Source organism: Lampris incognitus, chromosome 9 (assembly GCF_029633865.1).
Source record: "Lampris incognitus isolate fLamInc1 chromosome 9, fLamInc1.hap2, whole genome shotgun sequence".
NCBI classification, from domain to species: domain Eukaryota; kingdom Metazoa; phylum Chordata; class Actinopteri; order Lampriformes; family Lampridae; genus Lampris; species Lampris incognitus.
In genome coordinates, this window is record NC_079219.1 from 34,029,142 (window position 1) to 34,053,320 (window position 24,179).

A 24,179-nucleotide genomic window follows, 5' to 3' on the forward strand; every position below is an offset into this window, starting at 1 on the left:
CTAAAGGAAAATGTCAGGACATCTGTCCGTGAACTGAATCTCAAGAGAACGTGGGCAATACAGCAAGACAATGACCCTACGAAGCACACAAGTCGTTCTACCAAAGAATGGTTAAAGAAGAATCAAGTTAATGTTTTGGAATGGCCAAGTCAAAGACCTGACCTTAATTAAATCGAAATGTTGTGGAAGGACCTGAAGCATGCAGTTCATGTGAGGAAACCCACCAACATACCAGAGTTGAAGCTGTTCTGTATGGAGGAATGGGCTAAAATTCCTCAAAGCTGATGGGCAGGACTGATCAACAGTTACCAGAAACGTTTAGTTGCAGTTATTGCTGCATAAGGTGGGGTGGGGGGTGTCACACCAAATACTGAAAGCAAAGGTTCACATACTTTTGCCACTCACAGATATGTAATATTGGATCGTTTTCCTCAATAAATAAATGACCAAGTATAATATGTTTGTCTCATTTGTTTAATTGGGTTCTCTTTATCTACTTCAGGACTTGTGTGAAAATCTGATTATGTTTTACGTCATATTTATGCAGAAAATTCTAAAGGGTTCACAAACTTTCAAGCATCACTGTAGATAAAATAAATAGAAATCGTAAATGTCTTATAAGTTACATTGCTAGTTCTTGTTTTCTGTCAAGCTGTTAAAGAGACTCCCAAGCTCCACTGAAGCTATTGAGAATTTTGTTTAATGAGCGTTGTGTTGACCATTGTCTTTTCAAAACCTTGCAAACAATGAAAGGTGTTCCATTGCCCATGTTGTGTTGGCATGGCATTGTGTCAGAAGGAAAAATTGTTGAGTTTCAATTCTCGATGGCCAACACGTGTGTCATTTTCCATCTACTCCATTAAAATTAGGAGAAGCTCATCTCCTGGGCAAGGGTGAGTTTTAAACCATCCAAATACAGAGCCATGGTGTTGGAAGAGGGCAAAAGTGGTGGACTGGTTTCACTTCTTTCTGGATGGCATTGCAATCCCATCCATTACAGAGAAACCAGTCGAGTCTAGGCAATGTCTTTGACTGTAGCCTTAGACATACAGTGGCAATCCAAGCAACCATAAAGGAGCTTGAGAATTGACTCACCATAGAAGACAAGTCTGGTTCAAGGCTTGGATTTATCAACATGGCATCTTACCCCGACTCCTCCGGCCAATGCTGATTTATGAGGTAACGCTGTCAACAGTGGAGACCTTGGAGAGGTAGAACAGTAGCTACCTCCAGAGATGGCTGGGTCTGCCACGCAGCCTTAGTAGTGCAGCACTGTATGGGAGGAGCAACAAACTTCTGCTTCCTATCAGCAGCCTTGACAAGGAGCTCGGGTTTGCACTGCTCTATCGGGACTCCAAGGACTCTAGAGTGGCATCAGCAGGCATTATGGTGTGCACAGGCAGGAAGTGGAGAGATCAGGAAGGCCTGGAGATAGCAGAGTCTCGACTGAGACACACGGCTTTGGTGGGCACAGTGGTAACTGGATGGGCCGGGCTGGGAGCCATCGCAAAACCTCGCTACGGTAAGGCCCATGGCAAGGAAAAATGCCATCTAGTCCTGGAGGAGGTGCAGGTAGGTGTCGAGGAAGAAAGGACCAGCAGAATGGTGGGCATGCAGCATCAGAGAGCATGGACAAGGTGGGAACGTGCACTGGAGAGGAAGATATCCTGGGCAGATATCTGGCAGGCAGAACCGCAGAGGATCAAGTTCATGGTACAGGCTGTGTATGATTTTCTGCCTAGCCCAGCAAATCTCCAAGATCATGTTCTCTGTGCCCTGGAAAAGGTTCACTCGGAACACATCTTCAGCAGCTACCCATCAGCCCTGGGGGAGGGCCATTGCCACTGGTGACATGACCAAGTGCTGAAGACAGTTGCAGAAGCCATCTCCAAGCTGTGGCTAACAACAAGCAAGCCCGCGGAAAAAAGAATGTTGCCTTTGTCAGGGCTGGTGAGCAGCCTCAGTCACAGCCCAGAGCAGCAGCCGGTCTCCTCACCTCTGCATCAGACTGGGAGCTGCGAGTTGACTTGGGGGGAGCAGCTCAGGTTCCTGAACTATGTTATGACAACTTTGTTGAGGCCAGACATAGCACTATCATCAGCCTCTTCAAAACAGGTGCTCCTTATAGACCTGATGGTTCCCTGGGAGGACCAGATGGAGGAGGCAAATGAGCGAAAGCAGTCCAAGTACCAGGAGCTTGTGGATCACTGCCAGAGGAGAGGCTGGAAGGCACGTTGTGAGGCCATTGAAGTGGGGTGTAGACACTTTGCTAGCCACTTACTGTGCAAGGTAAATTCTACTTGGCATCACTGGGGCTGCTAAAAGGAAAGCCATCAAGTCTTCCATGGAGGCTGCAGAGAGGGCCTCCAGATGGCTTTGGATCAAAAGGTTGGATCTGTGGGCCAATGCTGATGGGACACAAGCCAGGGCCTGATTAACCCTTGCTGGGTCGCTTGAGCGAGGGTGTATGATGTTGAAAGACCTGAAATGCCCGAGGACCTCAGGAAACATCACTGATGATGTGTCCCAGTGCATCATAGGATGTATCTTTGAGTCGAATCAGATATGACCCATGTTTTTATTCTTATCATAAAATGACTTTTATATAGACCTAGATTATTTAAATAATTAATCACATTAATTTAGAAAACAAGCCTATTTTGAATTAACAAATTCATTTACAATTGGCACAACCTGGGGAAAAATCAAAAGTGTAACCAACATAACATATTGAAGACAGTGTAATAAGAGAATTTCATCTCATATTCTGGTTCTGAATATTCAGAGAATTTCCAAAATACCTGTGCTTGGTGCACTAACTGAACGTATGCTGTGGAACATAGTATAGAGCAACACTGATGACAAAATAACGCAACTCTAGCAGTGGAGCTGGAGGGTTAGCCTAATGTGACTGATGGGCCCAATTTGCCTTATCTATACTGCATCCTGTGCAATGTGACTGTTGCACGTGTATACAGTGCAATGTCAATGCGAAAACGATAAATTGTTCAGCCCTAACCTTGTCTCCAATATTGAATGTATTAATGTCAGTTGGAGGGTTATGCCTTCAGACAGCAGTCAAGTAAAGAAAGGTTTCTATGCTCAATGTCCTGAAATCTGAATAGTCAAAAAGTCAAAGAGAAGATTAAATACATTTTAACGTCTGCAAATGCTATATTCTAATTTCGTGTTTTGTGGAGTTTGCATGTTCTCCCTGTGTCTGCGTGGGTTTCCTGCGGGGGCTCCGATTTCCTCCCAAAGTCCAAAGACATGTAGGTCAGGTGAATTGGCCATACTAAACTGTCCCTAGTTATGAATGTGTGTGGGTTTGTGTGTGTGTATTTCGGCCCTGTGTGACAGTCTGGCGGCCTGTCCAGGGTGTCTCCCCGCCTGCTGCCCAATGATTGCTGGGATAGGCTCCAGCATACCCGCGACCATGAGAGCAGGATAAGTGTTTCAGTTAATGGATGGATGGATATATATATATATATATATATATATATATATATATATATGTGTGTGTGTGTGTGTGTGTGTGTGTGTGTGTGTGTGTGTGTGTGTGTGTGTGTGTGTGTGTGTGTGTGTGTGTGAAATCCAGTGAGTCAAGTAAATTCTTTATGAGACAGCACAAGCCTGTTTCATGGCATAAGCATTCATCAGATATAATCATATATAGTATATATACACTCACCGGCCACTTTATTAGGCACACCCGTCCAACTGCTCGTTAACGCAAATTTCTAATCAGCCAATCCCATGGCAGCAACTCAATGCATTTAGGCATGTAGACATGGTCAAGACGATCTGCTGCAGTTCAAACCGAGCATCAGAATGGGGAAGAAAGGCGATTTAAGTGACTTTGAACGTGGCATGGTTGTTGGTGCCAGACGGGCTGGTCTAAGTATTTCAGAAACTGCTGATCTAGTGGGATTTTCACGCACAACCATCTCTAGGGTTTACAGAGAATGGCCCGAAAAAGAGAAAATATCCAGTGAGCGGCAGTTCTGTGGGCGAAAATGCCTTGTTGATGCCAGAGGTCAGAGGAGAATGGCCAGACTGGTTCGAGCTGATAGAAAGGCAACAGTAACTCAAATAACCACTCATTACAACCGAGGTATCCAGAAGAGCATCTCTGAACGCACAACACGTCGAACCTTGAGGCAGATGGGCTACAGCAGCAGAAGACCACACCGGGTTCCACTCCTGTCAGCTAAGAACAGGAAACTGAGGCTAAAACCTTTTTTTTTCCTGTATCTGCATTGATATTTTGCTCCTCATTAGTTGAGCACTTATAACTACACCATTGATGGTTTCGGAATAAAAAATGCTATTTTTTTTTCTTTTTCTTTTCTTTTTCTTTTTGGATTTTTTCCCCCTTTTTCTCCCCAATTGTATCCGGCCAATTACCCAACTCTTTTCCGAGCTGTCCCGATCACTACTCCACCCCCTCTGCCAATCCAGGGAGGGCTGCAGACTACGACATGCCTCCTCCAATACATGTGGCGTCACCAGCCGCTTCTTTTCACTTGACAGTGAGGAGTTTCACCAGGGGGATGTAGCACATGGGAGGATCATACTATTCCCCCCAGTTCCACCTCCCCCCCGAACAGGCGCCCAAGCTGACCAGAGGAGGCGCTAGTGCAGCGACTGGGACACATACCCGCATCTGGCTTCCCACTCATAGACACGGCCAATTGTGTCTGTAGGGACGCCTGACTGAGCTGAAAGTTACACGGGGATTCGAACCGGGATCCCCGTGTTGGTAGGCAATGGAATAGGTTGCTGGATGCTTTTTTTTTTTTCAGTCACTCTGACAGCTACACTTCCCTTATTTTTGTCTAAAATGTTCAGCCCTGATTTGAAAATAGTTATAATATGCGTTTCTCTGTGAGATTGCCCATAAGATGTCTTTACTTATTGCTTAATTATGAACAGCTTCAGCAGGGCCATCTTATCCACAGCCTATAAAAAACATGTATTTAAGACGCTACCAGACACTGTGCTTTATTAGATTATAGAAGCTCACACCAGTTTGTTTTTCTTACATCAGAAATGAATGCATCTACAGTAACATAAAGCAGAAAGCTTACCCTACAAATAGAGTAATTATCATTTTTGGGAACAGCACCAACAAAATCACAACCCACCATAATAATAGATCTGTCAAAGTTGGTGGAACAGGAGCAGCATCACCATGTAGTTCACAAAAGTGCGACTGATCAGGAGGCATGTAGCACTCTCCAAAAAAATAATGGTTTTTCCATTTGAAAGTAAAACGTTCAACCGTACCACTTCCCTCTAGGCACAAGTGCACACACCTCAAAGATGTGTTGTGTGTCTCTGTTGTCTTTGTTCCTTTTCATTGATATCATTTTCAATTTGTCTCAATTCCTTTATAGTTTTATCAAGATATCATGGTAGATTTAAGCACTACTTGCTGACTGACAGTTTGCCAAATTTGATCAGTCTTTGGAAGGAAGTCTGATATTAAGATGGATTACATGTAATCCTCAGAGGAAAAAAAACGGGTTTCCCAGATAAGCCTGATAATCACATCACCTCTGTCCACTTGTTCCTCTGGCTGCATCACGGAGATCCCTCAGGGCCAAGAAGGCCATGCTCCCTCAACATGCCTCTCTGGCTGGCTCATCCGGTTGGTCCCTTTCTGCATTTCCCATGAAGTAGGACATAGTTCTCAGGCAGCAAGTAGGCTTAAACTGGCAATCATCACTCTGGAGTTGTCTGCCAGTGTCATTTGTTGCCTCATTTACTAGTTGCTTAATTGTAGGGGAATATCATCTATTAGAAACAAGGAAAGGGCTATAATCGGTTACCCACCACCGATTTGGAGTTTCACCCAAACTTTAACCAGCCTAATGTCTGGACTATACAAACTATATGGTATATAGTATATGAAGTAGTTGAGCAGCATGTGCTTTCCATAGTTCCCAAACCCAAGGTGCTTTGTGTATATTTCATTAGGTCAATCGACTGAGACCACAAATTTTCAAAAGAAAAACAGGGAACTGTAGTTAAAAAATTAAAATATAAAACAAAACTTTGAAGATGCTGTCAGTATCTCAAACTTGCCACACACAGTCATGCCCTCCTAAACATGCTCCTGATGCACAATCAGTGCCACAGTGATGAGACAGTGTTGTAACCTAAAACATGACTCATACACTATGCTGGATGCCATTGTCTCATTTGGTGACAAAAATTTGAGTTATACATTTCTAATTGGTGACTGTTCCTCATGAAAACAAAACCCAAAACTGATTGATCAAGCTTTATCATACATAAATAAGTACAGTCTGTTTTAAGGAGGTTTGATTAAGGGTATCCGGGTGACGTGGTGGTCTATTCTGTTGCCTACCAACATGGGGATCACCAGTTTGAATCCCGTGCTACCTCTGGCTTAGTTGGGTATCCCTGCATACACAATTGGCCATGTCTGCAGGTGGGAAGCCGGATGTGGGTATGTGTCCTGGTTGCTGCACTAGCGCCACCTCTGGTTGGTCAGGGCGCCTGTTCCGGGGGGAGGGGGAACTGGGGGGGAATAGCATGATCCTCCCATGTGCTACGTCTCCAATAGTGAAACTCCTCACTGTCAGGTGAAAAGAAGCGGCTGGTGACTCCACATGTATCAGAGGAGGCATGTGATAGTCTGCAGCCCTCCCCGGATTGGCAGACGGGGTGGGGCAGCAACCGGGACGGCTGGGAAGAGTGGGGTAATTGGCCGGCTACAACTGGGGAGAAAAAGGGGGGAAAAAATTGAGGTTTGACTTAAATAAATTTCCATGGTTTCAGATGTTTATCTTGTTTCCCATTAGTGGTTACTGCCATTCTACAGCGAGACTATCTCACTCTCATAAAGACTTCCTGAAGAAAAATTCATATTTTTCCCCCCATATTAATTCCAGTCTTCCCACAGGACAAATCAAATACTTTGCATATTTCCACTGATACACATTCACTGTTTTTTTTGGGGGGGTGGGGGTCAATTTGTTGGTCAACTGCTCTGTCTGTTTCAAAAAAGTCGTTTGACCTCATCTCATAATGTTGCGTCCCTCCTCATGCCAGGGTGTGTCATGGAACACCGTGCGCTACATGATTGGGGAGATTCAGTACGGTGGCCGTGTGACAGACGACTATGACAAGCGCCTCCTCAACACTTTTGCCAAGGTGTGGTTCAGCGAGAACATGTTTGGACCAGAATTCAACTTCTACAAGGGCTACAGCATTCCGAAGTGCTCCAGTGTGGATCAGTATCTCACATACATCCAGGTGAGTTAAACTGGGCCAGACAAGTCCCACATAGATCAGGTCTTTAACTGGAGTACCAGGGTTAATACATTGGTTGAAACACACGGCTGCAGATTTCATGAGATGAAAAATTGAGGAAATAATTGTCGCAGATAAGGACCACTTTTCTAATGTATCTATTCTTCTATACAATTAATTTGGGGTTTTTTTCTGCAATTGATGTGCTGTGTTGTATTGTCTTTTTTTTTTCTTCTTCAAATTGGCATAACCAATTTCCAGTGATGACAAAGTACAAAAATGACCACACTGAGGCTGTGAGGTCTTGGCAGAATGTGTACCGCAGTCCATACAACGAATTAATATTATGCCATTGTGAAGAACCATGCATAAAGTTAGATAAATACATGCAGTCTCATTTCATTACATATTACATTTGATTTATTAGTTCATATTGTACGGATAAGTGTGCATTGGGCATGTGGAGGAGATTGTTGTGCATGTTAGTGTGTGTGTGTGTGTGTGTGTGTGTGTGTATGTGTGTGTGTGTGTCTGGAGGCAGTTCCTGAGCTAGTTTTATTAAAGCTAGTTTCATTATGATGGATGCTTAGTGCTTCCAGGCTCAGCAGGCTTGTTCCTGTGCACCTCCTCTCAAATAGAGACTGACAAACACAGCCTTGCAGCACGCGCACAAACACACACACACGAATTTGTGTTCTCTTTCACATAGACACACTTTCCTTATGTGCACACACAATTGCTCAAGCAAAACAGTTGTGTGTGTGTGTGTGTGTGTGTGTGTGTGTGTGTGTGTGTGTCTGTGTGTGTGTCTGTGCGTGTGTGTATCCATGCAACTCTCCATTTAGATCAAATGCAGACAGACAGTAAAGGAAGACCAATCCTTTAGAGAAAGTAAATGACCACAGTACAAGACAAAAGCTGTTCTTTCCAACACTTAATATTATTACTCTCTCCATTCCTGACACCAGCCATTTTTCTCCTATTAGTCTAAGGCCTCTTCCTCATGTTTGCCTCTTATTTGACTGCACATTGTGATTGATGTGTGAGGGATAAACTAGCCAGTGAAGACATAAATTATAGCAGCCTGTTCCCTGATATAGACTCTAAGTCCCTCTCAGTCGTAAGAGAAACAAGCACAGATATAAACTGGCGGCACATTAGAGCAAAACCCTCAGATTATTTTTCTTTTAAGGAGAAATGAAAATATGTCAACTGTTTAGGCAGTTCCTCAGGTCTTTTACACTGTATGATTATACAGACTGGGAACACTACCCAGGAATTATTCTGACCAGACGATTATTTTCCCCGTTAACTCCACCGTTTGAGGTGTTTTGCATGATGTCTGTTTCCCACCTCACCTCACCCATGAATAATTCATATCAGCTGAGACATTAACAACTGATCCATACCACAAGCTATCCTACTGGGCAGCACGTTTTACTGGACTTTATTTATGGAGCTGATTACACTTTCTCACAAGCATTCCCTCATGATGTTGTAGAGCTAGTAAATCTATTGTATTTGCGAACATGTTGGTATTTCCCAAGAGTGGTACAACTATTTTGCCTGTCTGATAAATTCAACAAAAAAAACAAGATTGCATCACATGGCTGCTTTGAGGGAGAGCAGCTTACTCTGTCCTCTTACGATAACCCCACCGCCCCACTCCACCCACATTTGCTGATGTTCTACGGTGGCTTCATAACACAGACTTATATCACATTGCGCCGGCGACACATGGACTCTAGTGTATTAGACCATTAAAAGATGCTACCTTCAGTCTAACGCATACCACCATCATCTACACCCCCCCTTTTTTTTTTAAATCCTTTTTATAAATGTGAGGGGTTGTAGAGAGGCTAAAAATAAGTAGCTACTTTCCCTTTAAAAAAGAGGAGTTCAATATTTTCTCCCAAATAAAACGCAGCTTGTGTTTCTGTCTTCGTATATGTTTAGTTCCATATTTGCCCGTGGGAAACTTTTTTTTTTTTACATTAAAGGGCCACTTCGGCAATTTTCAACCTTATCTCTATCTGAATGCGGGATATAGTGTGAAAAACATCTGCAGTTGTTGTCCATGTTTTCTGTGTCTCTGGGACAAAATCTGTTCTTCCGGCACCAGTGTTGTCATTTGACACGTCAGTGACGTAGTTGGTGACAAGGAAGAACTACGGGCAAGTTCAGCTTGGATTTCTGGTCTCCGCCTCTGGGGGTGTGCTCTAGATGGCACTCAAAAACAAAACTACCGTGTTCTCTTCACTTGTATTGCAAACGAGCTATATTTCTAACCGCGACAATGGTATCCCCAAATATGAGGGCGGAGGATCTTATGGACAAGGATACATTTTACAGTGTTTTGGCTGATTCGGATATTCATCTGTATTCATTTGAGCCAGCGTATACAACCGAAGAAATGCAGCGGAGAGAGGCCGAGTCTGCTGCTGCATTAGCCGAGCAAGAGGATATGGCCGGCAGCAACCATCCAGAACCTCAGCTGCCGAGAGCAAACAGCAACTGGTGGTGCTATTGCTCAAATTGTCCTCCGATGCCAACAAAAAAATGAATCATTTTGCTGCAAGGAATTTCAATGTGGGCAAGTCTTGTTGGATGCTGTCACCGATGCCAACCCCGGGACACCCTGTTTGTGCGTTACTATGCATTGAAGTTTTATTCCTCACATGGACAATGGTGTGCTGGATACTTTTTTCAGGATCTTACCTCAAACATGGTGTAATATGTTGCCATATCATCACGCTTACATACTATATCCCACTGAGAAATAACAGTAATGTGTGATTGGATGCGAGTCTCTAAATTGGAGAAAATAATTCATTAAGGTGGTTGTTGGATGGATGATTTGTGTAAATTCGGATTCGGATGACGTCAGAGCCAATCTGTGCATCACTCCTCCCCTTCATGTACGAATGGAAAAAAGAAAAAAAAAAGCACCGTTCACTTTTAACAATTTCCCAACAACTTCCTTACAAAACCATCCCAATAATTCTATAATGATTAATTGTTTCAAATAGAGCTATTGAAGTCATCTGGTGAAAATTCCTGTAATTTTTCATATTGCAATATACATCCCGAAGTCTGGTCTCTACTGCAGCGGTCATACCAGTTTCCTGTTTGTTGGCATGTGCTGTTGGCAATGGCATCTCTTTCGTGATGCCTGCAAGATTTACCATGGATAAATGTCAATGACATGCACAGAGTTGTCGACAGACTTTCACCTGCACCTACCAGCAAACGGGCGAAACGTTTCAAATTGTACAAATCAAGTTACATCCACAATTCCGTCCGTCCGCTCATCCTCATCACTGTGGATGTAACTTGATATGTACAACTTGAAACGTTTCACCTGTATACTGGTAGGTGCAGGTGAAAGTTTGTCGACAATTCTGTGCATGTCATTGACATTTATCCATGGTAAATCTTGCAGGCATCACGAAAAATACGCCATTGTCAATAGCACACGCCAACAAACAGGAAACTGGTATGACCGCTGGAGTAGAAACTGGAAGTCAGTGGACTACAGTTATGCACAGAGCCGATTGAAATATTAATACATTTCATATGTTAGTATGTCTGTTAGGAAACGACTGACACCAAAATTAACATTTCAACAACTATAATACTATTTTTAAACAATTTAAACTTCAGAGAGACATGGTCAAACTTGAATAGCAAAACTGAAAAAGTGAAAATATTACCTGAAAAACAAAACAGAATACACATATTACTGATATAATAAACGTAACAAGGCCTATAAAATGTGAAATGTAAAAAAAACCAAAACAAACAAAAAACAGAACTACAAAAACGACCATGGGCAGAAACCTTGGGTGGTGATTGTGACCGCCAACAGATTTAAACTCTATATTCTGTCAAGATAAATACCCATTTGAGATATTAATGCATTGCATATGTTAGTATGAGTGTTAAGAAACGACTGACACCAAAATTAACAATTTAACTACTATAGTCAAGTTACAGTAGGTCACATTATATAAGAGAAAATAACCATAAATGACAATATAAGAAAAATATGTGCATTATACTACAATTTTTAACAACAATATATATAGAAAAATAACAAATGTGTAAAAAAATGTGTGCAGAAAATGTTGTATAAATATACGCCAGAGTAATGCACAGTTGAAATATCTGTCCCTGTTGTCGTCATCTGCTGCAAAATACAAAGAGCATACTGGAAGTTTTCCCAGTATGGGTGTTGGAGTGTTCTTGTCATATTTGGGGTTTTTATTGCTCGGAGCCATTCGTTGCACCGTTCAACTTCTGTTGGTAATCGGTGGTAGTTTACGCTTACTCCCTCCTCTCTCTGTAGCTGTTGCATCCAGGAATGCTACAACAAGACTTGTTTGTTGTCAATAAAATGCATCCAGCTCAATTCATGTCATTTTTCGGTTTTCTGATCGAAGAGCGAAGATTTTAAGAGACCGTTCTTTGTACACAGAGCCTAAAGAAATGCCTGCCTCCACAAGCTGGGTGGGCTTTGGAAGGATTTGGGGTTTGGGTGTCAGAAGTTTGTACACAATGCATCCTTGTACATGTAGGCACTACTGGCAAGGCTCCACGACCAGGAAAACTCGTATTTCTCAGTCAATATAGCACACGCTGAGGAATTAATTGCTTCAACTGACTATATTTGTGCTCAACACTGAGCCGACAACCACATAAAAACCGTCGAAATGTCCCTTTAAGATTGTGCTTAACAAAAAGAAAAACACTCATGCAGTCATGAAAGGTGAATCTCCCCCCAGCGAATCATTTAAATTGAAGGGAACTTATCAGGCAGACTGCAATGACAGCCCATCTGTTGTCTCATCATCGTTTTGCTTGATGCCAGAAGTCTTTGAACCAATTAAAATTACAATTCAATAGCTGTAGCCGAGAGGTTTTTCAGCACCAGCTATCTTTTAAAGTTTGCTGTATCAAAGCCTGTTATAAAAATGTAGATTAAATTTAAGGTTAGGGTGAAAATTGTGTCACTCCCAATTATATCCAGAAATGGTCCTGACTAGGAGTTCATACAGATTCAGAAGAGCAGGGTTAAGCTTCTGCAGTAAAGTTTTGTGTTTTTATATTTATTTTTGCCTCCTCTAATTATCCTCTAATCTATATTGTTGGGACTGCAAACTCATTGATTCATAGAGCAATCACATTTTACAGAATACATCCTTTCCTCATCAGTGGAGCAAAGTTCTTTTGAAGTGATTTGTTACCTGCATTTTTATTTTCTGCTGACAGTCACATTTCTTCAGAGCGTTATTCAAAAGTTTGTTCCATGTATGAAGTAGTGACCAGCTAATACATACACCATCTCTTAATTGTTTAGTCTTAAAAAATGCATTTATTGTCTACCACGTTTCACATTCACTTCTTGGTTATTTTGTGCCATCTTGGGTTTCCAAGTTGTGTGTAAGACAATGAGTGGTTTTTGACAACACTTGTTAAAGAGGAAGAAATTAATGCATCACATTCACCTTTTCAAGTTGGATTTTTTTTTCCTCATTGCTGCTCAGCAGATCTAAACAAATGACCTCTTGTTCAAATGATTGAGTAAAAGTGACCATTTTCCCTCACAGGGTCTGCCAGCCTATGACACACCCGAGGTGTTCGGTCTCCACCCAAACGCAGACATCACCTACCAGAGTAAGCTGGCCAAGGACGTATTGGACACCATACTCAGTATTCAGCCTAAAGACAGTTCCTCGGGTGGAGGGGAAACCAGGGAGGCTGTGGTGGCCAGGCTGGCTGATGATATGCTGGAAAAACTGCCTCCTGACTACGTTCCTTTTGAAGTAAGGGTTTGCATGTGTTCATGTGTGTTCATTCACAGTTTGGGGCGTGGTCGAACTCCAGGGGGGACATGTGTGAGTGGGCCAGGTGATGGTGGAGGGTGTTTGGATATGAACGAATGAAGAATTAATGACTACATTTCTACAGTGCTTTTCAGGTCCTTGGAGAAAAAGTGCTTTAAAATGAAATTACTGCATCATAGTAGGGTATAGGTGGACTATGCTGTGTGTGAGTGCATCTGTTTTTATTTGCATTCGTGTGAATGTCATATGTGTGGAAATTGTACTGAATGCTTCTAGACATGCACATGTTGGTAATGTTCTGTGTGTGTGTGTGTGTTTTATGTGACAGAGTAAAGGCAAAGGGAGACAGAAAAAGAAAAGAGAGAAGTGTCTCTTCTCTTCTGAGAGGTGTCGTTCTGTTATTCTCAATTAGAGATCATCACAACACCACAAAACATTTACAGAATTTTCCCATTTCCAGCCATTTCTTTTTCTTTCTAAGTTGAGGGCAAGTGAAGTGAGTGTGACTGTTCTCAGAGCGAGGTGCCTGAGAAAACTTGCCATAAAATGTGTGAATATAACACAACCCCCAGCCATATGCACACTACTCCCCACTGACTAACAGTGAGGAGATATAAAGGAATGCAGATGTAGAGGACAGCTCAGTGAGTACGTGATTTAAAAAAAAAAGTTCTCAACTTGCTGCAAGTTAGTTTATATGGGAGTTTATACAGAAGTTAGCCCGCTACAATGGTCACAGTTCTTTGCAATAGCAGCGGTTCAAATAAAATTGGCCGCCACTCTGATCATCGTGCTATGTTGATTTGAATTGGGATGTCCGTTCTTCTGTCGTTCAATTTCTATGGTACCACCATATGAATGCGACTTATACACCAAAGCAAAATGTAAGTTTTTTTTTTCTCACAACAACGTGTTTTTTGCTGAGTGCGACTTATACTGTGGTGCACCTTGTAGTCCAGGAACTTTGGTGGATCATGTGGTTGACTTCAACAGTAGTAAGGGATAGTAATGAGTAATCCATTCTTAGATGTGTATTAAAGGATTTTAGCACACCACCCGACACTTTGCTGAATATAGAACTGCCAGGGAAGACGAAAAGAGGGATGCCAGAGAGGAGGTTTATGGATGTAGTGAGGGAGGACATGCAGGTGGCTGGTGTGACATAGGAAGATGCAGAGGACAGGAAGTGATGGAAACAGATGATCCACTGTGGCGACCCCTAACGGGAGCAGCCGGAGGTAGTAGTAGCACACCACCCTACACTTTGTGTCAGCGGGTTCTTCGCCATCGAATGTTAAAATTATAAAATATTAGAGCATTCACTGATTATTTGTTTTAAATGTTTTGGATATTATGAAGCAAAAGTCAGCCGCTAAGCTAAAGCATGTTTGTTGGGCTTGGTGCTAATTCAGCATGTTGCTATGGTTACATAGCAACTTTGTGGCCTGCGTATAAATTCATACATGCATTATACAGTTTTAACACACACCCTCCAGCCAATCAGAAACCAATATTCTCTGTCCGGGAAGCATGATGGTCTATTCCGTTGCCAACCAACACAGGGCTCGCCGGTTCGAATCCTCGTGTTACCTCCGGCTTGGTTGGGCATCCCTACACACACCATTGGTCGTGTCTGCGGGGGGGAAACCGGATGTGGGTATGTGTCCTGGTTGCTGTACTAGCGCCTTCTCTGGTTGGTCGGGGCACCAGTTCAGGAGGGAGGGGGCACTGGGGCGTGATCCTCCCACGCACTGCCCCCCCGGTGAAACTCCTCACTGTCAGGTGAAAAGAAGCGACTCCACATGTATCAGAGGAGGCATGTGGTAGTCTGCAGCCCTCCCCGGATTGGCAGAGGGGGTGGAGCAGCGACCAGGATGGCGGGGTAGTTGGACAGGTACAATTGGGGCGAAAAGGAGGGGAAGGAATCCAAAAAGAAAAAAAAGAAATCAGTATTCTCTGTGAACGGTATGAGCATGGTATGATATGATTTAATAATAACAGCAACAGTATAGATCATAATAAAGCAAGGCATACAGTAGAAATGACATAGAGCATGGCTCGCTCCAGTGAAGGGATATTACAATAAATATACAAAGGCAAATAAACCATGAAATACATTTTCAGAAGAACATCAAGGATAGATGGGTCTCATCTCCTCTTGCTATTTTGCCCCTTACAAATAGAAGTAACTATAGAAACCGCACATCCAGTCCTCAGGTTGTATCTGATGCATGTGCATGGTTGAAATCCATGTATTATCCAGCTAAAAGCAAAAAAAGAGGAAGAAAGAAAGAATCGTAAATCCACAGTTGCAGGTAGAATTGAGTGAACCGAGAGTGAATGAGAATGTGCGCACATTCGTGCATGATATAGAAATCCTGTGCACGTGTCTGTTTACACATCTCTAATGCTGCCCTCCTCTTGAAACTCATCGTAACTATGATGAAAAGTGCCTCCAGAAAATAGGCACCAATTCATCTATGACAGTCACCATTCAGTTTGCAGTGTGCATGTATGTGTATGGACGTGGTCGGGTCCTCTCGGGGATTAAGTCCAAACAACATTTTAATTCTTCTCAACCAGGTGAAAGAGTGCCTTCAGAGGATGGGTCCTTTCCAACCCATGAATATATTCCTGCGTCAGGAGATTGACCGCATGCAGCGTGTCATTGTTCTGGTCCGACACACGCTGACGGACCTTAAACTGGCCATCGATGGAACAATCATCATGAGCGAAAACCTTCGTGACGCACTCGACTGCATGTACGACGCACGCATCCCAGAACGTTGGAAAAAGGTTTGTTTTAAATGTTGGCAACCAGCTGAACTGAGTTGATCCTCAAAGGGTTTTTTTTACATTATTGATTTTACTGAAGTACATCATCTAAAAATTGGGTGTTGAGTGTCCGGGTGGTGTGGCGGTCCATTCCGTTGCCTAGCAACACGGAGGACGCCAGTTCGAATCCCTGTGTTACCTCTGGCATGGTCGGGCGTCCCTACAGACGCAATTGGCCATGTCTGCAGGTGGGAAGCCGGATGTGGGTGTGTGTCCTGGTCACTGCACTAGCACCTCCTCTGGTCAGTCGGGGTGCCTGTTCGGGGGGGCGATCAGAATCAGAATACTTTATTCATCCCAGTGAGAAAATTGGGTCCTATTACAGACACTCACGCTCTGGTAAAGAAAAACTAAAAACTAACACGATAACAAGAAAACAAGAAAATAAAAACAAATAGAAATAAAAGATGAAATAAGAAATAGAAATAAGAACAAAATATATAAACATAACACCCTATCTATCCTAACATAACCCGATCCTCCCACGCACTACATCCCCACGGTGAAACTCCTCACTGTCAGGTGAAAAGAAGCGGCTGGCGACTCCACATGTATTGGAGGAGGCATGTGGTAGTCTGCAGCCCTCCCCGGATTGGCAGAGGGGGTGGAGCAGTGACCGGGACGGATTGGAAGAGTGGGGTAATTGGCCAAGTACAACTGGGAAGAAAAAGGGGTAAAAGTCCCCCCCGCCAAAAAAAATTGGGTGTTAAAAAGTAGTACATCCTAAAAACCTACGACAAACAGCTTAATGCAGGGCTGACACATGAGCTTCTCTGTCCTACAAGACATCAGAAGAGTGTGGTACCTATACCACTTTTCATATCCTTGTATTCACTTTTTACACTCTTGTTACTATGATGACAGACAAACATAAAAAAAGAAAAAAAAAGAAAAAAAACATGTAGTATGGCAAGTACTCACCCAAGGCCAAAGTTCTACCAAGTGTGTCAAAGAAGGTTGAACCGATTCAAACTTCTTTGATTTTCTTACCTGGATTATTGAGCATGCATCAAGACATGTCTACCAAGTGTAGTATTGGCACATAGCTTCCTTCTTACAAAGTCCAACCAGATCATTGCATTGTTTGCTGAAACCTCCTAATGTATCTGTGTCTTGTGGTTTCTGTGAAGGATGCCTAAACAAGAACATAATATAGTGTAGCAAAAAGTCTGGGAAAAAGTCTAGTTTTCAAAATGTGAACTAGCCCACACAGGCTTTGGCCAAATAAATCCACAATTTTGTGAAGTTAGAATGTCGCAGTTTTATGATGATATGTATTGAAAGGGGACGAATCTGTTCAGCCCACACAGATGCTTTTGTGGGTCTTCCCCCTTTCCAAGTTTCCTTTATTGCATAGTCCTTATACTTTGCTTTATGGGATTCTCTTCCCAGTGTGCAAACCCATTTCTATGATTGAATATAACATGTATTTTGTCTTACTTAGCTGAAGTGGCCAGAAGAAGGGTATTGAGAAAGGGGGAGCAAAAATAACAAGAAAGATGACTCGCATGGCTTTGCCGTATCTTGCATTACTACTTGGCATTCGAGTCATGCTCTCACAAACACGACATCATAAGAATAATTTGTACTTGAATGGCAATGGTGCCAAGTAAAGAAAGCGTTCAGGTCTTTGTACCTGTTTTCATCAGCTCTTCTCTATTTGAGTCTGTCCTGTTGCGTTCTGTGCCATGTCCTGATCTCTTCTTTTTACGTCATTCTGCTTTGCTCATGTTCTTTTGTCTTGCTTTGTTTTCTCTGCGGCTCATAAGGCATCGTGGGCCTCCAGCACCCTAGGGTTTTGGTTCACGGAGCTGCTGGAGCGTAACCGGCAGTTCCAGGCCTGGATCTTTGAAGGAAGACCCAACTGCTTCTGGATGACGGGCTTCTTCAACCCGCAGGGCTTCCTGACAGCTATGAGACAGGTACACACCACACCTACCTGCTCAGCCTCCTGCCCCCAGGGAGCACGCCAGATGGCACAGAAACACACACACACACACATTCTTGTACTTCTATCCTTGTGAGGAGCGCTCACTGACAATAACTCTGTAGCCCTTAACCCTTACCTAACCTAATCCTAACCTTAATCCCCAAACCGTAATCCTAACCCTAAAATAGTTAAAGAAGTGAGGACTGGCCAAAATGTCCTCACCTTGAAAGCATGTCCTCAACTCAAATTGGTCCTCACAAATATAGCGGAACAAGAACACACACACACACACACACACACACGGCGTATGCATTCATACAAATGCACACAAAAACAGACACACACATGTCCAGTTGTCTCTATGCTTCTGTGGATGAATATTACAAATGGAGTGAATATGTAATTATGAAGCATCACACTGAATGCAGATGATGTATAAATGTTTTAGTAAGTAAAATTTGGACACTTTTTTTTTTGCTGTCTCTTTTTGTTATTGTTTTGCCTGTACATCTCTTTCTCCATAAGGAAAGAAATGATGGCAAATCTGTTTTGGAACTGACTCCTCAATAGTGTTTTTGTGCTGAAGTTATCCTTATCATCCCCCAAACAGAAAAATATCACTTATCAAGGATTTCAACTATCAAATCTGAACATAACTTGAGTCGTTTCAATGCCACGCTAACATTTTGTTCCATGTAAATAGCATATCATAGCATTTTTTAACATAATATTTAACATTCTCTTCCAGGATAAATCTACTTTCTACTTTCTAATTTTGGAAAATATGTGTTGTGGTACTTTCTTCAAATTAGAGACAAGCAAATAAGAACAAATACACGTAAGTGTTTGTGGAGGATTCAAAGTATTCCTCCCTAAAGTGGATTTCAGAGCAGTGTGTGGTTAATGGAAAAGTCAAAACACAAACTACTTCTCTTCAAAGTATTTACTGAAAATTCCTCAACATTTTACTATTACAAACTGGTACCAGCTGGAAGGTCTGTCTAACAGAGATTCAAAGATGCTCTCTCTGAGCACCGTTTAAGTAACCCCCAAACATCTAGAACATTCCAAGGGTCCAACTCAATGTGTATTGGAGTGCACATTTAGTGCATGTGAGTGTCACTTGAAGAAGATATCTCATGATTTAAGATCCCATGTAGGGGAGCCCGGGAAGCATAGCGGTCAATTCCGTTGTCTACCAACACAGGGGTCGGTGGTTTGAATCCCCGTGTTACCTCCGGCTTGGTCGGGTGTCTCTACAGACACAATTGGCTGTGTCTGCGGGTGGGAAGTTGGATGTGGGCATCTGTCCTGGTCGCTGCACTAGCACCTCCTCTGGTCAGTTGCCCCCCCCCCCCCCCCCCGGATCGGCAGAGAAGGGGTGGAGCAGCGACCGGGACAGCTCAAAAAGAGCGGGGTAATTGGCCAGATACAGTTGGGGAGAAAACGGGGAAAATTGAAAAAAACAACAAAAAAAAAGATCCCATGTAGTACACCCCCCCCCCCCGAAAAAACAAAAACAAAACATCTGGAACATTTCAAGGGTCCCATGGGACTTTAAATCATGAATCGTGTATGTGCATGTGAATATACTTGTATGCACGTGTGCATGTAAAAACTGGTTAAAACAAAGAGCAGGAGAATAAGAGAGGAGAGAGGATCAGAACTTATATATGTGTCATACAATACATTAAATGAAAACTATAAATCCTTGTCATGTTGTTCCTTGAATACTGTTGTAGAAGGAGTTGAATTCCATGTATGGGTTAGGTCTCTTCTATGAAGTGTGCTCTACTTTTCAAACTTTATTTTAAGGTCAGCAGAAAGACTCTTACTGTCCTGAACAATTTTGATGCATCTGGGGAAGTGTCGGTACTAACTTATATGTTGCGTAATTCACAACATTTAGATCCAGAAGAATCTTGAAAACAGCATGGTGACGGCAGAGGCGAAGCATCTGGACAGGCAAGCCAGGCAACTGCTTGGAGCCCCATAGGGTTAGTGGTTGTATCAAGAAGGGCATCCCACATAAAATTTTGCCAAATCATTATGCGGATTGACAAGACTGCCATCGGTGCTGTGCCCTCACAGGGTACCGATGGAAACGATCAAATCCGCTGTGGCGACCCCTGGGAAACAGAGAACAAGCCAAAAGAAGAAGAATCTTGAAAACAGCAAGATTTTTTGGATTTTTTTTTAAAACTTTCCTGTAGCAGTCTTAAGCAAGGTACCATGGCCAGTACATCGCCACAAAATTGATTTTTTTTGTTGCTTTTATCCCCTATTTTTCTCCCCAATTGTACTTGGCCAATTATCCCACTCTTCTGAGCCATCCTGGTTGCTGCTCCACCCCCCTCTGCCGATCCGGGGAGGGCTGCAGACTACCCCATGCTTCCTCTGATACATGTGGAGTCGCCAGCTGCTTCTTTTCACCTGACTGAGGAGTTTCACCAGGGGGACGTAGCGCGTGGGAGGATCACACTATTCCCTGCAGTTCCCCCTCCCTCCCAAACAGGCGCTCCAACCAACCAGAGGAGGCACTAGTGCAGTGACCAGGACACATAAACACATCCGGCTTCCCACCCGCAGACATGGCCAACTGTCTGTAGGGACTCCCGACCAAGCCAGAGGAAACGCAGGGATTCAAACTGGCGATCCCTGTGTTGGTAGGCAACGGAATAGACTGCCACACCATAGAGTGGATTTTATTGGATTTCTGGTGTCTGTTATTCAATACTGGAGCAGCATTTAGTTGAGTGTTCGCCTCTATTTTACGATTTGACGCATAAGATATTAGCCCCAGTCGTAACCATGGACCCTTCACTAGATTACAGATGCTGTCCTTCCAGGAGGGAAATAAAAAAAATGAACAAAAAAAAACAGGTTGTCATGTACTAGTCTGGGTTTAGAAAAGGTCTGCAAAGTGTTTTCATTCCACTCTGTATAAGCTGCACCTGCTGAACAAGCTGTAGGGAAGACATTTCACTGTAAGGTTTTACCCATCTCTATCCTGTCTACTTGTTTTCACTTACCATACAGACAGTATTATTTTTATTTTCCAACTTTTCCTGTCGTCCTGTTGACAAATTCACTAGAGTTCTGCCAGAGCCATGACATATTTATATCATGAAATATATATGTGTGTGTGTGTGTGTGTGTGTGTGTGTGTGTGTGTGTGTGTGTGTGTGTGTGTGTGTGTGTTCTTATCCTCTCAGGAGATCACCCGTGCCAACAAGGGGTGGGCTTTGGACCGCATGATGCTGTGCAATGAGGTGACCAAGTGGATGAAGGACGACATCACGCAGCCACCGGCCGAGGGCGTGTACGTCTACGGCCTGTACCTGGAGGGTGCCGGCTGGGACCGACGCAACTGCAGACTCGTCGACTCCAAACCCAAAGTCCTGTTCGAGACGATGCCCGTGGTCAGGATGTATGCCGAGAACAACGGTGAGCTAATGCTGGGTCAGGATGAGAAGGAGAGAGAGGAGGCGAGGCGAGCTGTTTTCATTTCACTCAAAAGAAAAGAAAACAAGAAGGCTTTAAATCTGCTATGAAAACATTTTATGAACTGATTTTAATGAATAAACCAAACCTTATTTAGATAAACCTGATGCAGCAGAGATCTGACTTTTGTCTTCCCTTGTGAGAAGATATGGAGCAACATACTTGTGAACGTGAAAGTTTAGGAAATGAAGACAAACTCTCTGAAACATGGATGAGTGACAGGATGAATGCTTTTTAGAAAAACGGTAGTATATTATTTCACAAATTCAGCACAAGGAGATGTTCTCTACACATCTCCCATCAATAAATATAAAATTCACTTCACTCAAATGTTTACCTGCATGATCTCCACCAGAACAGACGGTTTATATATTTGAATATACGTTGATATAAGCTGCATCATAATCAATTGATTTCAAAAAGTCAGTTTCATTTATGTTTTTTTTGTTTTGTTTTGTTTTTTCCATTTAGCACTGACTTCAAACTATTGGAGGGCTACATATGTTAGTTTCTCCCCTCATGTCCCAGGGGCAGTCACTCAATTTACCTCCAGATTTCCCACAAGCCATCCAGCAGTCAGCAGCCTGCACACTTCAGTGACCCCACTGTGATAATGGTTTTAACCTCAACTATCAGAGGAAGTGCCAGCGTCCTTTTTGAAATCAGCAGTAAAACTGTTCACAACACTTCTTGCAGAAGGAGGTTGAATCAGTGTAGATGAGACGGCTGAGAGGCCTACCTGCACAACTGAATCCATCGCTAATGCATGGAGGCTAACACTGACCACGTCGATATCAATTAACTGGGGTTGAAAGCCAGCAGCTTAAAATCCTTGTTTCCAGATCCCAATGCTGCGATCTCTTGATGAAATGGGGCAGAGATTAAATCACATTGGACTTGTGTGCATCAAAGGGGGATTACCTGTGGCTGCATGGGGCTGCCCCCCCCCCCCGTATCGCTCCCTCACCTCTCGAGGTTGGTTTCATTCAGACTGGCTGTTTAGCATATAAATATCACACAGACTAAGCATTAGTAAATATATCTGGAAATAGGTTGGCAGCAGTATATGGTGCTGTTCTATATAAGACCAGATGGAGACAGGTAGCAACACACAGACCTCCTTGGACTCGAACAAGCAAAGGCTGCCTGGGAATAAGTTAATGATCCAACAATATTCATAATGCGGCTTGTTAACAGCGTGCTCTTGCTGTAAACAATGTTGGTGTGATTGCGAGTGACCGTGTAGGTGTGATTGCGGGCATGTCTGTGTTTGTCTTTGCGTAGAACCTTGAAAGTCCATCTCAGGGTTACCTGCATCTTCTTCAGGCATGTTGTATGTCCGCAGGTCCTCAGTTCCAGTCCATTCAATCAGAACATTTCCGAGTGGCGTCAAGGGCCCAGACACTCTCTAGCCTTGTAATCACAGAGCCCGTTCTCACACGCTGTTGAGGAGTCCTGCGCTGTTGAGGAGACACACTTTTAACAGCCTTCAAGCATGTTTGGATGAGAACTTAACAGCCTGGCCAACAAACACTGAGATTATGCTTAATTGAAACTTTTTTTTTCTTCTTCTTAGAATGGATATTGGGAAAGAGCCTCATTAAAACTTTAATTTGCATGCTGTAGATTTGCCCGGTGTTGATTTGGACAGTGACGTTTATCCATCTCTGTGCCATAGGTGTCAAAGATGAGCGCCTCTACTCCTGCCCTATCTACAAGAAGCCCATAAGGATGGACATGAATTACGTGGCAGCTGTTGACTTGAAGACCTCACTCTCACCTGAATACTGGGTCCTACGTGGCGTGGCCCTCCTCTGTGATGTCAAATAATCACTTCATAGTTGTCCCCCCGCCCCCCTTTTTTTTCTCCCCAATTGTACTTGGCCAATTACCCCAATCTTCTGAGTCATCCCAGTCACTGCTCCATCCCCTCTGCCGATCCGGGGAGGGCTGCAGACTACCACATGTCTCCTCCGATACATGTGGAGTCACCAGCTGCTTCTTTTCACCTTACAGTGAGGAGTTTCACCGGGGGGATATAGTGCGTGGGAGGATCACGCTATTCCCCCCTGTCTCCCCCCCCAACAGGCACCCCAACCGACCAGAGGAGGGGCTAGTGCAGCGACCAGGACACATACCCACATCTGGCTTCCCACCTGCAGACACAGCCAATTGTGTCAGTAGGGACGCCCGCCCAAGCCAGAGGTAACACGGGGATTCGAACTGGCGATCCCTGTATTTGTAGGCAATGGAATAGACCGCTACGCCACCTGGACACCAGCTTCATAGTTTTTATAAGACTGAAGGTCACTCAGAGTCATATGTAGTATTACTGAGATGTGCATCTGAACAAGTGGAATTAATTAAAAGCTTTATCAATATGAATGTTTGAATTTCACCTTAGGAACAAGAAAAAGCCCATACTAATTATGTTTGTTGAGCTTGAGTATACAGGCTACAGCCCCTCAGCATGCAGCAAAAGCCAGATCAGTCAAATCCACTCTGGACTCCCAAATGTGTTCAAAGTCCTGCCATTTACTTTTGGAGCTATAATTTGTTATTAACCATGATTTTTTTTTTGGCCGAGATGGTTACGTACAGATATATTTTTATGAGTGAGGCCCTAAAGTTTGCATTACTTTTCAATAATTTGTGACTGTATGCTGGATGCTGTGTTACCATGTGGAAACACAAATGAGAGCAAGGCAACGATAGCATGTCTCTGTTAAAGCATCGGAAGAACTGGTCACATCAGTGGTTTTAGGTTTTCATTTTATTTC

General features: G+C 43.2%; 1 protein-coding gene across 1 annotated transcript in view; it reads left to right on the forward strand.

The window, feature by feature from the left end:
• The window catches only part of dnah5 (dynein, axonemal, heavy chain 5), a 274,534-nt gene extending 251,229 nt beyond the window's left edge, over positions 1-23,305 (forward strand). The window contains exons 83-88 of the mRNA XM_056286379.1: positions 7,084-7,287; positions 12,894-13,109; positions 15,714-15,926; positions 17,735-17,887; positions 21,111-21,342; positions 23,078-23,305. Coding sequence (XP_056142354.1) covers positions 7,084-7,287; positions 12,894-13,109; positions 15,714-15,926; positions 17,735-17,887; positions 21,111-21,342; positions 23,078-23,229 — 1,170 coding nt within the window. The 3' untranslated portion in view covers positions 23,230-23,305. The remainder of the gene's footprint in view (positions 1-7,083; positions 7,288-12,893; positions 13,110-15,713; positions 15,927-17,734; positions 17,888-21,110; positions 21,343-23,077) is intronic.
• Positions 23,306-24,179: the final 874 nt, after the last annotated feature.